This window comes from Phyllostomus hastatus, unplaced genomic scaffold, assembly GCF_019186645.2.
Source record: "Phyllostomus hastatus isolate PE091 unplaced genomic scaffold, TTU_PhHast_1.1 phas_contig_283, whole genome shotgun sequence".
NCBI lineage: Eukaryota > Metazoa > Chordata > Mammalia > Chiroptera > Phyllostomidae > Phyllostomus > Phyllostomus hastatus.
This window is the reverse complement of record NW_025333833.1, coordinates 7,512,248-7,530,092: the sequence shown is the minus strand read 5'-3', so window position 1 is coordinate 7,530,092 and position 17,845 is coordinate 7,512,248. Positions and strand designations below refer to the sequence as shown.

Below are 17,845 nucleotides of genomic sequence, written 5' to 3'. Positions count from 1 at the left end.
AGGGTCTGTCCTTCACCAAGGCTGAGTCGGCGAGCAGTCCCCCTCCCCCAGCCACTGCCAGCCAGAGGAGGGGCCGTGCCGGCAGCCAGCCGAGCTACTGCTAAGTAAGGCGTGCTCAGTACGGGGAGGTCGGCGGCAGGCACGGTGGCAGCAACAAGCTGGCGAGGGTGTGCTTGGCCTCTTGGCCCCGGCTCTGTGAGCCTGTATGATGATGCTACATGTGTTAGGGTGGAGGCGGTCTCTGGTGGAACACCTTTATGCCGGGACAGAATGGGCAGGCCCACCCTGGAAGGTGAGCAGAACCCCGGGATGGGGTGCCCACACCTCCCTTGGCCCCTTAGTTGAGCAGTGACCTTGGACAGATCACCCAGGTCTCTAGACCTCACTGAGTTATGTGGAGGTGAGGAGTTGGAGAAGTGAAGGTGGGAGAGAAATACTACACGACCGCTGTTTTCTCATGGTTCTCTGGGTTACCTCCCATGCGGAGAGCCCTCTGTGCATGTCAACAGAGGAACGCCAGGTCCGCCAGCCCAGTGGAGGCTGAACAGTCATCTCACACTTTGTGTGTGAATGGGGACTTTCCAAAAAGAGGCTTCCGAGGACAGTGGCCCTCTCTCGGGGAGAGGGGCAGTGGTGCCAGTTCTGGAAAAGTGCGTGCACGGGCACTATGGCAGATGTGGCTTGGGGTGTCGGCCCACCTCTCACCCCACAACCCACAGACTTTACAGAGGAGGTGAGTCCAGTCACCATGGCTGAGACTCTGCAGCCCCCCACCCTCCCCGCTTTGTAGTAGACTAGGGTGGGCTCTGAAACACATTATTACTCCAGGGAATTTAGATCTACGATACTGAGAGAAAAAAATGGAAAGGGTGGTTGTGAACATCTACAAAAATCAGAATAGATAATGACCAAGCCCCAGGAACTGAGCACATGACGGTGAGCAAGAAAGCGGTCCCCGCCCTGGTTAATACTGACTGAGGGAGAACACAGGAGAACAGTGTTCCGTCAGGGCTAGCAGCAACTGCAGAGCCGGGCAAAGCCGCATGTAAGCTGAAGCCGCAGGTGTGCAGAGAAGTCTGTTACTCCCTTCACTCATTGAAGATTCCAGCAGTGAGCTTGGGTACCGCCATCTTTCTCAGCACCGCCAGGTCTGTGTCGTTCCTGTTGACGTCGGCATCCATGTCTCGGTGATCCATTCATCCCCGGCCTCTCTGGTCCCTGGCCTTTTCCTCTCACCCCCTCATCTTGTCTCCCACCCCCATCTTAGCCACCCCCACCCATGGCCATGGCCCTGAACCTGATTTTTATTTTTTGGCAGCTGCACTCCCTCTGTAATCTCATTATTAAGCATCACACACTTGTGCGTCCTCTAGTCTCTTCCCTCTAACAGGTCATCACACCTATTGTTGACCTGAGGTCCACAATAATTTAAGCGTGAATTTAGAAAACTCCTACTGAGACTCTCAATTTTTTCACCTGACCAGCTTTTCACTTCCTGCCATCCCTTCATGCTCTCAAATTCCTCGGTCCCTCACCGTAATCACTGTTTTCTACACACTCCCAGTTCCCTTGCATCTTTTTTCGTTCATCTCACACACACACACACACCTTAGTTAAATCCAGCTCCCCATCTACTCCATGGTGCCTGGCTGAACACCAAGTGCCGAATGGCAGCGGAAACAGCCCACAAATGCTGAGTGGTCCCATGTCGTCACGATGACCTTGAGTCTCAAATGGGCCCCCAGTGCTGCCCGACCACCCCCTACATTTATCTCCTCGAGGGAGATACCTAGGTCCCACTCTCTGGAAAGACCATTTCATGCACCCTTTCCTCAACAATTCCTCTTCCTTTTCGCCAAGAACTTTGTTTCTTGTGTCATGGAGGAAACGAGATCAATCAGAAGCAAACACCTGTACGCCCCTCGCCCCACCTCCCACCCCACTGCATTTGTCCTTGTGTGCTTCGTACCACCGCCTGCCACGAGGGATGAGGCGCGCATGCTCCTGTGTGAGGCCTACCCCTCCACCCGTGCGTGGCCCCTCCACCCATGCAGGGAATATCAACTTGTCTCATCCACTCGGTCGCTCCCACAAAGTTACCTTCTGTCTCTCTTGCATCATCACTGTCTCCCTCTCTACTGAGTCATTTCAATCAGCATGCCAATACTCTGGACTTCCTCTTACGTGAAACTCAACAACGCACCCTCCCTTGACCCCAAGTCCACTCTCCGGCTACCATCCATTTTTCCATTTGCCTTTATAGCAGAATCCTCTAGCATCGTCTCTACTCCCCTGATTCCACCCTTTGCCTTCTCTCTTGAGCTCTCTCCACTCAGCCTTCTGTACCTTCCTGCCACTGACACTGGTCTTATCAGGCTCCTAGCTACCTCCATGTGCCAAGTTGAAGGCCAGGTCTCAATCTGACTGCTCAACAGCATTCAGCCTGGTTGCCTGCTCCTTCTTCGCATGGCTGTGTGGTCTGGCTCTGGTGCTCCTCATACCTTCCTGCTTGGTCTGTCTCAGCCTCCTTTGTCAGCTCCGCCTCTGCTCCCCCATTTCCTGCTCCCCCATTTCCTAACACGTATGTGCTTCACACGCAGCTCAGCCCTGGGGCCGCCTCACCAGCTACGTTCACCCCTCGAGCGGGCTCATGGCATCCTGTCCCCTAGTTTTAAATACCAGCTGTGCTTGTGTACATATTTGTATGCACAGTTTATATCTCCAATCACGACCTCTGGAAATGCTGGTGTTCCTATCCAACTGCCTGTTAGATATCTCTACTTGGATGTCTAATAGAAATGTCAAGTTCAATATGTCGAAAACCAAACACCTGATTCACTCCTTCCAGGTCTGCGCCTCCCCCAGTGTGGACGGAATCCTTGCAGGTAGAATCCCTGTCCTTCCAGTTGCTCAGGCCAAAAGTCTCGCTGTGAGTCTTGACTCCTTTCTCCCAACTCATTAGTAATCCTGCAGGCTCCTGCATCAAAGTGTGCTCTGCATCCGCCAGCTCCTCGCTGCCTCTTCACAGCCAGCTTCGTCCAAGCAAGCCGCCCTTACTCCTCTCCCTGACCTCTGCAGTGGTCACTCATCGGTAATGTCCCCATGATCTGGCCGCTGCAACCGCTGTCACCTCGTCTCCCACTTTACCCCACTTAGAGTTACTGCAGACGGTGTTCCGGGACCCCACCAAGAACACTCCCACTTTAGGGCAATTGCGTTTGCTCTTCCGTGTGTCCAGAATGCTCCCGCTCGAGATGGCCATGTGGCTCACTCCATCGCTTAGTCCAGATCTCGGCTTACATGACCTCCCTTCAGACAGGTGTCCCCTGAGGCACCAGGTCTCCGCCACCCTCCTCCCCCTGGCTTCCTGTCTTCAGACCATTAATCTCCCCTTAAGTATGTCTCTGCTACTAGACGTTAAGCTTATGAGGTCATGGAATTAAGATATTTTGTTCACTCTTGGGTTCCGAGTACCCAGAACAGTGCCTGACACATAATAGGTGTTCAAAATATTTCACTGACTAATACGTAAATAAACAGAATCTCCTTGTGAATGTTGGGTAGGATAAAGGCCGGCTATAAGAAGAGACTGACCCTCACTTGCCACACCCTAGCTTTATATTCAGGATTTTAAAAATCAGGTATTTTTACTAGTCTTCTCTTTTCTAAAACAAAATGAACTTTCCTGGAACTCTGCTAGATGTAAGTAGAGACAATGGGATGAAGGTTATCGTTACTAAAGTTACCGGACTACGGATCTTCTGCAAACATGTATGATCCCATCTCTCCTTTGTGTTTCCCACTGTCCTTGGGCATATTTTAAAGTTCTTTATCGGGGCCGGGTAGTCCTGCTCCAGCCCACTCCCGAGCCTCTTCTTGTGGTGGCGCCGTTGTTGCTCCCCTCACTGCGCTCACAGCGGCCTTCTCCGTTCCGCCGAGACCCCCAGCCGGTCCCTGCCGCAGGGCCTTAGCACTTACTGTTCCCCCTGGCGGGACATCCTTCCCTCAGACCTGCACACAGCAGCTTCTTTCCATCCAGATCCCGGCCTCAGAGCCTGACCCTGAGCTGCCCTCCGCTGACCGGTCTGGCGAACAGTATCTGCTCCCTTCCCTCCCCCCGGGAAATCTGTACCTGGGACTCTGTCTTTTCTTTTTTACCATTCCCTGAACTTCCTTCGTTGAGTTTTAACGATCACTTCTATCCCTCACTGGAATGTGTCTAGAACGTAGGGACCTTGTCTGCCTTTCTCTAGTCTCTGGGCTGGAGTCAGCCTCAGAGCAGATGCCACGTGACTGTCTGCTGTCCAGCGAGGACCCGGACCACGGGTAGGGCTGGCTGTGCCTCCGTCAGAGGGCGCTGTGCCCGCTCCCATCACTCGGGCCCCACGGCGGCTGACTTGGAGCTGGTTAAGACTCCGGCCTCCCGCTTCCTTTCCCTCTGCCGCCCCCGCCCCTGCCCCTCAGCACCTGTCAGGCCCTTCCTTACCTTGATGGCCCCGGTGGCTATCTGGATGTGGTGCAGCCGGCGCAGGGTGCTCTCTCTGTCGATGAAGTAGGAGGCTGCCAGCTGATGCAGGGTCTCCAGGGACACGGCCGAGCCGTTCCCACTGGCCCCCACTGTCGGCGCGCTTCCTGCTGCCTCTGTCTTCCGGCTCAGTTTCCGCTTGTCCACAAAAATGGTCAGGGACTCTTCTCCTAGAGCAGACAGCGGGGGTGCATGGGTGAGGCCTCCTGCTCCTTCATCCCCTACATGTAAGAACATGAAGCTCTGGGCCAGGAGAGATGGAGCTAAGAAGGAGCCCATGACTCCCGTGGGTGGCCTCCTCCCCACCCCATGCCATCTTCAGGAAAATCTCACCCGACCGTGTCACGGCAGAACCCGCGTCCCTGTCTGGGAGCCCCCCTCCTTTCCCCTGGTTCTGTGCGTCTCCCCAAAGCTCATTCCCCTGGCATCCAGCTTATCCACTTAACATCTCCCATTGATTTCTGTCTCAGGCAATCTACCTCCATGGGAGAGAAAAAATTCTTCCTCTCAGGTTGTTTATGAGAAGCTGCCACGGATATTTCTGCTCCCTCCAAAAGGGCAAAAGGCTTGAAGTTCAAGGCCCCCGCTCCCCATCAAACACTCAACACCTACCACAGGCGGCAGCTGGCCTGAACCCTCGGAGAGCTCCCTTTTGTCCATCAGACAGTGAGCTAAATGTTACAATAAATCCTGCTTTCTTCTTCCCGGGGCACAGAGAGCTGGGCCTCTTCAGAGCTTCTGATTCTGCCCTGGATCCCAGCCAAGGCTGCACCATCCCCACCCCCCACCCTCGCCTCCATCCAGCCCTGAGTCATTAGAATTGGTCTGTCTGGTTCCCAGTCTTTATAGAGAGGAAGCAGGGGGCGGGGACTCAACAGACATTTACTTCTCTGCCCGTGGGTGTGACAACTGTCGCCAGGGCAGGCGGTGGGATGGGGAGAAGCTTTGGGGTAAAATCGCTCCGTCAGGAGAAAACTGGGAGCGCCCCTTACTGGCAAGGGCTTAGCAGGAGTCTCTGTGTCCCCAGATGTCTTCATGCCATACCCCATCTGCAGGAGGACACCCATAAGCCAACAGCACTGTTCTGAAGTGACTTTGGATGTTAAGAAACTCTACTATTCTCAAAGGCGCCAGGAAGAAAACATTCCTCAGGCAATTATAGGCCAGGAAAAAAAAACCAAAAGGTCCAGGAAGGCTATGGAAGCTGTCCTCGGTGGGCCTCCCAGCTGTTTTCCACAACCTGGCAACCGACTCGTGCAGGATCGCGACAAGTGACTTACCTCCAAGGGTGGCGGAAAGCAAGAAGTGAGTGCCGTACTTTTTGATCAGGTTTTCGGTAACCTGTTGCAGGTTGGGTCTCCTTCCCAGGAGGCGGATGTTCCGGATGAACTCTGGGGCAAGAGGCAATGGCAAACTGAAGAAGTCCTTCCTTTCCAAAGCCAAGTTGTTCACTTTCCAACGGGCAAACTCCCTGGAGGAAGAGTCAAGGGATAAGGAAAGTCTCCCCGTGCTTTGACGCAAGAGGCATGAAGTCTGCAGTAGGTCGTGCCCTTCCTCCCCTGGCACCCCCTCATCTCCTCTCAGCTGCAGCTCTCCAGGCGGAGGCACACGCACCGCCTAAAAGAGGTCCTTACGCTCCCCCTCAGCCTCTCATTCCGCGGCCGTGGGAAAGCCCTGGCTCGGCTGGCCTCCGTCACAACTTACTCTCATGACCTTCCTCATTGGAGGGCAGCTGGCAGCTCGTTCCTATGAAGGGGGCCGTGGTAGCACACAGCAGGGGAAACAAGCAAGGAAAACACGGCGCGGTGGTTTGCAGAGGGGGGCGCTAGTCACAGCGGGCCCCCATGCGGATGCCTTGCAGCACCTGCCGTGGCCTCAGTTACCCATCCGTAAAGTCAGATTCGGGTCCAGAACAACAGCTCTCAAACGTTTTGGTGTTGGAACCCCTTCACACTCTTCAGATTGATTGAGCCCTCCATACAGGGCGGGACAAAAGCAGCTTCACAGTTGTTCATATGGAAAATAATACAATAATTTAAAATAATAATATAAGAATAAACTGTTCCGCATACCCATGACTGTGAACCAGGTTTGCCCCACCCTGTATTTGCGTGGATTGCATCTATTGATAATTGCCATTTTAGAAATTAAAACTGAGGAAAGTAATTCACAAGTTATTGCATGTAAAGGTAACAGCAGGAAATCCATTACGTATGACGTAAGTAACGAGTGTTATCGCCACACTTTTGCAAATCTCTTCATTATCTTGATGAGCAGGTGAGAGCTGCATCCTTGCATTTGCTTCGGCACCCCATCTGCTGGGATAATTGTGGGTGTTGTTCTATAGCACCACACCAAACCCAACCAGCGTAGTTTCTTAAAGTCTAGTTCCCGTGTGCAATCGGAAACCATGTCAGTGAACTTCTCATACTCGGTTATGTTAAAACCCAGTGTTCCACGCTGTACTTCGAGTAGAGCTTTCTACCCTTCATATTTTGTAACACGCGCATTAGTCATCTGGAAAATATGGGAACACTGAGTTATTCGGATCTTCCACATTTTGACACTTTTCATTATATAACATCAAAACACTATGCTCATTAATATTACCACCGATCTCATCAGAAAAGTCTTTAAATATTGGGGAGCTGTCAAGCTCACAATGACAAATAGGAGTTCTCCGAAATTCTCATTTCTCTTTGAAAGCTTAAATTGTATCATTGGTAATAAATACTGTCAGTTGTTTTCCTTAAAGAAGCAGGCTTACTACTTTCTTTTCTTTTCTTTTTTTTTGAGAAAATGTCTGCCAAATGCTAAAGTCTGAATAACCATTGTTTGTCTGTTGGTTGTTGAGAAAAAATTAGTCCCATGAAAAAAGTGGCTAGTTCAGCTCACAGTGTCGTCACAAAAGTACTTTTCCCTGAAGCATCATCACTCTTCAGTAGCCTCAGACATGCTTTGTGTGTGGCTCCCATCTTATCATACAGAAGATTCAAAAGACAGCCCTGGCTGGCTTGGCTCAGTGGGTTGGGTGCCGGCCTGCAAACCAAGAGGTCACTGGTTCGATTCCTGGTCAGGGCACATGCCTGGGTTGCAGGCTGGGTCCCTGTTTGGATCCATGTCAGGGACAATCAATTGATGTTTCTTTCCCTCCCTTTGCCTCTCTCTAGAAATGAATTTAAATTTTTTTAAAAGATTAAAAAGATATATACTTAAGGCTCAAGATCTAATAAAATTGATAAATTTTACTGCTTCAAGGACATCCTTACATAAAACTAGCGTACGTGTGTGTGTGTGTGTGTGTGTGTGTCTTTAGGTGCGAGCATGTAATGATGAGGAACACACGACTACAGTGTCATTTGGTGGGATGGCCCTTCTTCAGACTGAGGTGCCAGAGGTTTTATTCACCATGGCTTTTAGATCTTCAGTGCCAGTATCAACATGGACATCCCCCCAAAACTCAGAGGACCCACATTATGAGAAGCCCTTTTCTGGAATATACCAAAGTGTCTTTCCAGTTCCTTCTAGAACTTTCATCTTCATGCCTAGTTCCTCACTGAATGGCTTATATTTTAAAGGAGACCAATTTCCAAGGGGAAAATGAAATTTAAAGGACCCTATGCATTTGTAAGAAAGAATTTCCTCTTAAATTCCACTAGTGAGGACCAGCTCTGCTGCCTGAGGAAACATCAAAAGTCAAGTCTTCTCCACCTTAACACCCACCCCAGCTCTTCTCCACCTTAACATCCACCCCAGCTCTTCTCCACCTTAACACCCACCCCAGCTCTCCTCCACCTTAACACCCACCCCAGCTCTCCTCCACCTTAACACCCACCCCAGCTCTTCTCCACCTTGACACCCACCCCAGCTCTTCTCCACCTTGACACCCACCCCAGCTCTTCTCCACCTTGACACCCACCCCAGCTCTTCTCCCTGTGACGGGGCTAAGCCTTGGTCCAGCCTCCCCCCAAATCCATGAATGCAAAAGGCAGGGCTGCAGAAGAATAAAATAATTCAGACTAAAGAAATAAAAACCTGTGCCCAGTTTGAGGCTCTAGAATCCCCACGGCTAAATCTGGAGGCCAAGACAGAGGGGAGGGGTGTGTGCCAAACCTGGCCAGGAAAACCAGCAAAAGGGGGTGACTGGGTCTTTTCCAGTTCCTGCTGCGGGGCTTTGTTTACCTACACAGACAAGCTCGTAGTCATACATCATCATTTATTTCCTTTGTGCAGCAAATGCTGCACTTTGATAAAAGTATAGGGTATTTGTCAGAAGTGTCTTCTATTCCAAATCCCACCACCCCGAGAAGAACAGTTTCTTGCTCTCATTTCTGATTGGCTGGGTGGCCAGTAAAAAGACATAGAGTAGCTTAATGGATTAAAAAAAAAAGACACAATTACAGACTGCCTACAAGAGACTCACTTCAGCTTTAAGGACACTTATACTGAAAGTGAAAGAATGGAAAAAAGATAGTCCATGCAAATGGACACCAAAAAAAAAAAAAGCCAGGGAAGCTATACTTACACCAGACAAAATAGATTTTAAGCCAAAGACTAACAAGAGACAGAAAAGGTCATTATATAATGATAAAGATATCAATTCATTGATAAAGTATAATATTTATAAATATGTATATACTCAACACAGGAGCAGCTATATATATGTATATATACATACATATATATGCATATACATATATATATACATACATTATATATATGTAGCAACTATTAATAAGTCTAAAGGGAGAAATAGCAATGCTATCATAGAAGGGGACTGCAATACTGCACTTTCCACAATGAATATATCGTCCAGACAGAAAATTAGCAAAGAAACATTGGACTAGATGGGCTAAACGGATACTTACAGAACACTCCACCCCCAACAGCAGCAAAATACACATTCTTCTCAAGTGCACTGGAACATTGTCCAGAAATCATTATGTATTAGGGCACAAAACAAATCTTAAGATATTTAAGAAGATTGAAATCTCATCATGCATCTTTTATGACTATAATGCTATGGAATTAGAAATTAATTACAGTCAGAAAACTGGAAAATGTACAAGTTTTTGGAGATTAAGTAGTATACTCCTGAACAAGCAAAGGAGAAACTGTGTGTGTGTGTGTGTGTGTGTGTGTGTGTGTGTGAATAAATGAGGCAAATGAAAATGTAAACACAAATACAAAAACTATGGAGCAAAAGTAGCTCTAAGAGGAAAATTTATAGGAATAAATGCTTATGTTAAAGAAAAAGGATTTCAAATGAGCACCCTAACTTCAAAGAACTAGAAAAGAACAAGCCCAAAATTAGTAGAAGGAAGAAAACAAAGATCAGAGTAGAAATGAAAGACATAGAGCTTGAAAAATCAACAGAATAAATCAATGAAACTAAAAGCTGGGGTTTTTGGAAAAAGAGAGTAGGCAAGTTGTTAGCTGAACTAACCACGAAAAAAAGAAACAAGTAATATTAGAAATGAAAGAGTAGGCATTACAACTGGTATCACACAAATACAAAGATCACAAGATACTATTATAACAATTATACACCAACAAACTTGACAACCTAAAAGAAATGTATAAATTCTTAGAAATACATACCCAGGCTGAATTATGAAGAAATAACAAATCTGAACAGACCAATTACTAGTAAGGTGATTGAATTGGTAATCAAAAGTCTCCCAACAAACAAAATTCCAGGACCAAATGGCCTCCCTGGTAAATTCTACCAAAAACATAAAGAAGAATTGATAATAACAATCTTTCTTAAACTATTAAAAAAATAAAAATAAAAAAGAGGAGGGAGACTGCCAACTCATTTTACAAGGCCAGCATTACTTTGATACCACAACCAGACAAGGACACGAAGGAAGGAGGAAGGAAGGAAGGAAGGAAGGAAGGAAGGAAAGGAAAGGAAAGGAAAGGAAAGGAAAGGAAAGGGAAGGGAAGGGAAGGGAAGGGAAGGAAAGGGAAGGAAAGGAAATTACAGGCCAATACACCTGATAACATAGATGCAAAAATTCTCAACAGAATATCAGCAAACTGAATTCAACAGCACATTAAAAGGATCATGTGCCATAATCAAATGGGATTTATTCCAGGAATGAAAGGATGGTTTAACATCCACAAATCAATTCATGTGATATACCACATTAACAAAATTAAGGATCACATGATTATCTCAATAGAGGCAGAAAAAGCATTTGACAAAATTCAACATTTATGATTTCTATACTCAACAAAGTTGGTATAGAAAGAACACACCTCAACATAATAAAGGCCATATATGACTAACCCACAGTTAACATCATACTCAGTGATGAAAAGCTGAAGGTTTTTTCTCAAAGATCAGCAATAAGACGAGTTTGGTCCCTCTCACCATTTTTATTCAATATAGTACTGGAAGTCCTGGTGAGAGCAGTTTGGCAAGAAAAAGAAATAAAAGGAATCTAAATAGAAAAGGAAGAAGTAAAATTGTCTCTATTTGTAGATGACCTGGTATTATATATAGAAAACTTTAAAAGACTCCACCAAAGAGCTATTAGAAGTAATAAAGAAATTCAGTAAAATTGCAGGATTAAAAAAATCTGTATATAAGAATCTGTTGCATTTATATAAACTAATAATGAAATATCAAAAAAGAGAAATTAAGAAGACAATCTCATTTACAATTATATCAAAAACAATAAAATACCTAGGAATAAATTTGACCAAGGAGGTGAAAGATATGTATACTGAAAACTATAAGACATTGATGACAGAAAAGGAAGAAGACACAAATAAATGGAAAGATATTTCATGCTCGTGCTTGGAAGAATCAATATTGTTAAAGTATCTATACTACCCAAAGAAATCTACAGATTCATTTCAATCTCTATAAGAATTCCAATGGCATAATTTTTCATAAAATAAAATTTAAAAATCTTAAAATTTCCATGGAACCACAAAAGACCAGAATAGCCAAACCAATCTGGAGAAAGAACAACAAAATTGGATGTATCACATTTCTTGATTTCAAACTATGTTACAAAACTATAGTAATCAAAACAGTATGGTCTTGGCATAAAAAACAGACACATAGTTGAATGGAACAGAATAGAGAACCCAGGAGTAAACCCACACAAATATGATTAATTAATTAATGACAAACAAACCAAGAATATACAATGAGGAAAGAGTAGTCCCTTCAATAAATGGTTTTAAGAAAACTTGATAACCACATGCAGAGAATGAAATTAGACCTCTATCTTACACTGTACACAAAAATCAGCTCAAAATAGATTACAGACTCAAACTTAATGTCTGAAACCATTAAACTTGTAGAAGACAATAGAAGCTATAAGCTCCTTGATATTGGTCTTAGCAATAACTTATTTTTAATCTGACACCAAATCCAGCCTTCCTGCTTTGTTGTCAGCCACATCTATACTCTATTAACTAATAAAGCATTTCTAGCTTCAATTATTATCATTTAGAATTTATAGCATTTAGATTGCTAGAGGGGAAAAGGCAGCTGCTCTTTCATTTTCTGTAATTTCTTTCAATGGTCAGAGCCCCTCACTAAAAGGAAAGGCCACCTTGCCATGGAGGTGACTCCCACTTTAATGAAACCTAATAAATAAAATCAGTGGTCACATTGCTTACTCAGTCACTTCATTCAGGACCACTGAACGACACCTCCTCAAAGAAGCTTTCCCTGCTTGTCCCATCTGAAAGAGCACCCCCACACACTCCCTGTCCATCATGCTCTGCTTTATGCATCTTCTAGCACTTACCACGACCTGACATAATATGTCTTTTCATTCTCTTTCTCTCCCACCAGAACATAGGGTGCACGAGGATGGGTTGGATTCTTTCTGTCTTACTCATTGGCAATAGAACAATACTAGATGTTCCATATATTTTTGTTGAACGATTTCATGACTCATTTATTTTATTTATTTAAAATAAAGTCATTTATGTTATGTCACAGCTTTGCACATCCTTTAGTTGTGAGCAAGTTAGCGAGAACTCGATTTTTGAAAGTTACAGGAAGAGAATACATAGACACAACAATGAATTAGTGATTGATCTGAAATGAAGGTAAAGCATTATACACGTGTATGCATATCACTGAGAAAACTATATTTGATTTATAAGACTGTAACTTACAGACATAATTTTGTGCATTTTAATACATACGTAAGTCAAGATACTAATGACATTTTCTCATGCTTTATCTAAACTGAGCCTGGGTCCTCTTCCACTGTCTTCAGTGAATAGGGACAACTTCCTGTGACTGTACGCAGTCCCCGTCCATGAGGACAGAGCTGTCATTCATCTCTGCTGTGCTTGACCCCCAGTGCTAGTGACCAGTGGCCCCAGCCCTCTACACAGGGTCTAATGACTTCTGGCACACTCCTGGGGTTCTTTAAAGGTCCCCCAAAGGAGCGACAGTCTTGGAGTTTCACACTTTTCTTTAGTCTTCGTCTTCCTTTATCCAACACCATACTTGGAAAATCATGCATTTTACCCGAACCAAAGAGTTTTGAATGTACCTTACTTACACGAATGAAGATCTTGGGGCTGAGAAAGCTAAGCAATTTGCCTGGCGTCACACAACTACCAAGAGGGAAATCTGGACTGTTAGAATCTGAAGAAACATTTGCATGCTGTTTGCCCGTTTTACTTCACATTATCGTGTCCCTTGAACGTTCTCTTTATGGGATGCCCTGGGACCAATGAGCAAGGCTGCTCAGCCCTGAGGAGACCAGCCAGGGAGTCCTGCTACCCCAGACCTTGCCCAGCTGCCCCAAGGGCTGAGGGCACCAGGCTGTGGACACACCCACCGCCCATCTGCAGCACCACCAGCGCCAGCATGCACACCAGTTGGGAAGACCTACTTCAATCCCCTTAGGTCATGGGAAAAGCGTGAAACAGAGAGAGGGAAGTAGTTTGCCTAGAGCAACATAACCAGTTGGTACTAGAATCAGCACAATCAGCACTGACCCTCCCCCAGTGCTATGGACGACAACTGTGATGATGGTGACAGTAGCAACAGCGAGACCCAAAGAGCTAAGAAAGTCACTTGCACCTCACCCAGGAAGGTCAACAGCAGACTGCTGTTTCTAGAACACTGTTTTCCTGTGTAGTATGTTTTACTGCATTCTAATTTTAATGTTTACTATCTTCCAACAAAAATATTTTCATTGCCTGGAACATTTCATTCTTTTAATTATATATACAAAACATGAGTTTACTGTGTTTCTAAAATGCAATGCAACATATACACCAAAGCAAAACTTTTTTGGATTAAGGTGGTTTCGATGCATGCAGTTGCAGGAAGAGAAATTAAGCCTTAGGGGAAAAAAATCAAGTCCATACACAGGTTACCAGGGGAGGAATCAGAGAAACAGCTGTTCTGGAAATTATAGCACAGATTAACTGGGAAAAATGAATGATACCGTCTTAGGAAGCATTTTATGAGCAAATAAAAATTAAGGGTTCACATTGAATGAATTCTTAGTCTGGGCCATGCATTCCAAGCATCTCATAGGTATCAATGAATATAATACTTAAAACATCTCCGTAAAGGGGAAGATATAATTACCCTCATTTTATGGATGAGGAAATTGAGGCAGAAATAGGTTAATTTCCCAGAAGGTAACACCCAGGAGGTGGAGGAGCGAGAATTTTAAACACAGGCTACCTGGCTCCGTGATCCAGCGTCTTTCCCCCCATGCTATACCGTCTCCCCTGAGGAACTCCAAGGGGCAACGACGACGTTGCGAGTGGAAGAGCGTATGAGTGTGTGTGTCGGGTTGGGGGGTGGATTTCACGAGAAAAGGACCAGAGGCGTAGGATGCGGTCGAGTCAGAATTAACCACAAGGTCTCAGCTGGCTGCAGGAAGGTTCAGGCACTGGGGGTGCCCTGTGGTTTTTCTCTGCGACTTCCCTAAGTTTCTTCTTGCCCTTCGGAGCCCTTCAGGAAATTACAATAATGAGGGAAACCTCTGTGAACAGGTTTTGAGTCAGAAAGCGGTGGCATGGGATTACGGAATGTATTAACCTGGCTCTTGGCAGCGTCCGAAAGCCTCAGAAGGCAGTGCCGGAGAGCAGCAGCCTGAGCTGCTCAAAGGATAGATGTTCGCTTCTGATTTCTCACTGAGTCGTTTTCTTCAGCACTGAAATAATCTCGGCTCCTTTTTTTTTTTCCGCCTGGGAAAAGGACATTTTCTATATACCAATTAATTGGCACACATTACTTCAATGGAGCCATCGTCTTTGTTTCAATTAATACAACAAATTAATTTTCATTTCTCTTCAGCGATTTCTCTTAAAATCTTCCCTCGCTGGGTGTGTTTTGCAGGGAACAGCCTGAGAAAGCACATGCTTCAAAGGCGAGGGATGCCCCTGTGGCGAGTGCCTTTAGAGCAGCGAGGCCGTCCCGTGCCGGGAGCCGGAGGGCGAGCAGAGCTCCCTCACGTGGACTCTACCTGTAGAAGGTGTTCACGCTGCACGCCGAGGGGAACTGCTGTAATGAACAGAAGTGGGGTTCCTTTCCCATTATAGTTTAGATTAGCCTGAAGTGAACAACGTATATTTCTGTCAAAGGCTTTGCATGCCCATACGATGATGAGTAACAACCAAAAAGAAGTTTAGGAAAGGTGTAATCCAGTTTGGAGGGTAAAATCCGACATGTTCAATAAAAGCAGTTGTACATACCTACCCTCAGAATATTTTAGCTGTAACTCAAAATCTCTATCTACATTCTGAAGTGACTGTAGTTATCTTTGTCCCAAATTGCTTAATGCTAGTGGTCCAGATTGTCAATAAATGATGCTTCTGATGTATGTGAGGTTGGGGATTTTCCCAGAATCCAAAGGGAGCTACAGGAGGAGAGCAGAACAGCAGTGCTAAGCCCCAGGCAACAGAGCTCTGGGGGTCTTTGGGCCTGGGCGGGGGGCTGGGCCAGCTCTGGGTCTGCAGCATAAGGCGCTCCATGAGAGTACTAAGGGCCCAAGGTGTTCCTCATCTGAAAGATGTAGATGAAAAGAGATGCCTCCCTTCATAGCTACTGACCGTATGGCCCCAAACACCCCACAGCCCTGTATTCCTCCACGTTACCCAAGGTCGACAGGGACACTGCCAGCAGGAGTCCCCCACGAGGTTCCCCCATAGGGTCCTGGCTCCCCACAGCGATGAAGATGAAAGACTCAGGAGCAGCCCAGCTGAGTCTCCCGTCCCAGGCGCCGTCTCCAGCAGCTGCCCGCTGAGACACCACTTCTCGGGCGGGGAAACTGAGAGCATTGATCCGGCCCCCATGAAGAGTCGTTACCTAGGAAGCCTCCCTCCCCAGGCAGCCTTGGGGGAGAGAGTATCTAAACAACAACAACAAAAATCCATAGTTTCAAAACAAAAGCAAAGCTATGTAGTAATGAACCCTGCAGCCTACAGTGTGGATGGTGGTCCTGAGACCCTGACATTCCCGGTTTCTGATCGACGTATCTTCCCACCTCGGTGTGGGAAGCCCAGCCAGACCCATCTCCAGGGCCACCGATGGGGGAATCCCGAAAGACACACTTCCTGTATCCCGCGTATATGCTGCGCCCCCAGCGGCGGCGCCCCTGCAGGCTGGACACCCGTGCGGATGTGCCTGCGAGGGCCAGGAGCCCTTTGCTCCTCCTGCGTTGGACCCGGGCGGGCTCACCGCGGAGGGAGTCAGTGTTGCTTCCAGCGGAGCGAACCCTTCAGTGCGTGCTCGCACGGGCGGCATCTCTCGGAATGAGATCTGGGTCTCTGGAGGGCTGGGAGAGGTCTCAAGGCAGCCTTGGAGCCCGGGACGCCCAGTGCCCAACGCCCAGCACCCAGCACCACTTCGGAAACAACAGTGGAAAGGATGTTCCCATGGTAGGGCACAGTCCCCGTCTCTGACCTATTTCCAGTGACCTCTGTTGGGCGGGGTGGGGGCGGGGGGACAGTCCTCCAAACCTCAGGGTCTGCAGAGCCTTCAGTGCTGAACGGGCCTGAGCTTTCAAGTCTCCATCTGGTCATTTTGGTATGAACCATCTTATAAGAAAAAAAAATATGATTGGTTTTCCTTGAAAAATTAAGGAAGACACATGGCAGCCTATGGAATAAAATATTTAAGAACTTCGAAGCCAAAAGGATGGATTGGCTTTAAGCCAAAGGCACAGTTTTCTTGTCATTTTTTTCTGTGACTTGACTTTGTCTATGCTAACGGTCAACCAGGGACCGGGGGAAACTTCTCACACACCTGCCCATTCTGGACACCTGCAAACGTCTTTGTTCTCGAAACCCGCCTTTCTTTCGGGGAGGCGTCTTTTCCCGAAGAACTCGGGAGACTGGCCGGTTTGATACAGGAGTCCCAGGAAAGCCTGCTGAATTTTCCTAGAGTTCCAGACACGAAACAGCCTTTTCTTTCCTTGTTTTTCCGTCAGGACACCTCACATCCGGGGCTGTGGCTCCCATCACAGGAACCAGCCCACCAGGCTAAGGCGTTACTACTTTTCCTTTTTCATAGGGCTCACATCCGTCACCTTAAAAAACTCACATGAACCAGGACAGCCAGAACCAACACATACACATTAAGGGACGTCAGTTATCTCTCCCAGTGACTCGGCTGAGATGGTCTTATGGTCTCTAACGGGACGTGTGGGAGGCTGAGGGACCTGTCATGTTTTGGCTCCTGAGCAGAAGGCGAGATTTCTAGACACAGCTCGTCATCAGGAGAGTGCTGTCTCATCAACAGATGATTGTGATGCGCTTGGCTATCAGAGCCTGGACCGCTGCGATGAATGAGGCATGATCAGTCTGAGCTGTAAAAAGTAATTATAATAAACACCATAATCTTTTATATTGGTGTAGCGCTTTCCTTTAGATGTTTTCAAAAATCGTACACCATTTTCACACGTGCTCAACGATGTTATCTATACAAGGGCCTTGGAAAAGAGGAAGAAGAAATATTACTACTCAATTATTAACTTTTACAGGTTAACAGAGCGAAGCGACAGGGAAACCGAGGAAGTGGCCTGAACCTCGGTCAACCAGCAGTAGAGTGTGATGGGAACGCAGGCCCCACCATGAGGGATGTCCTGCCTTTGTCCAGGACTGGCGCGCGAGCTCAGAGGCCACTGGACACCTTTCAGACTTCTCCAGAAGTTCTGCTGCCTTGTTTACCACGGTGGCCGGGAGATGTCCCAGGCAGGAAGGCTCCCATCCAGGAGCCATACGGTCACATCACCTCTGGGCCCTGCAGCTCTGGGCCCACAGAGCAGAGTGGAGGCCAGCCCTCCCCAGATGCCCACTATCCTGTCCCCC

The 17,845-nt window shown here is 47.0% G+C and overlaps 1 protein-coding gene across 1 annotated transcript in view; it reads right to left on the bottom strand.

Annotated features, from left to right (window-relative positions):
- BRINP2 (BMP/retinoic acid inducible neural specific 2) overlaps positions 1 to 17,845 on the bottom strand; it is a 92,633-nt gene that overhangs the window by 13,759 nt on the left and 61,029 nt on the right. Inside the window, exons 3-4 of the mRNA XM_045838352.1 lie at positions 5,806 to 5,996; positions 4,487 to 4,695 (exon numbers count right to left, since the gene is read on the bottom strand). Coding sequence (XP_045694308.1) covers positions 4,487 to 4,695; positions 5,806 to 5,996 — 400 coding nt within the window. The remainder of the gene's footprint in view (positions 1 to 4,486; positions 4,696 to 5,805; positions 5,997 to 17,845) is intronic.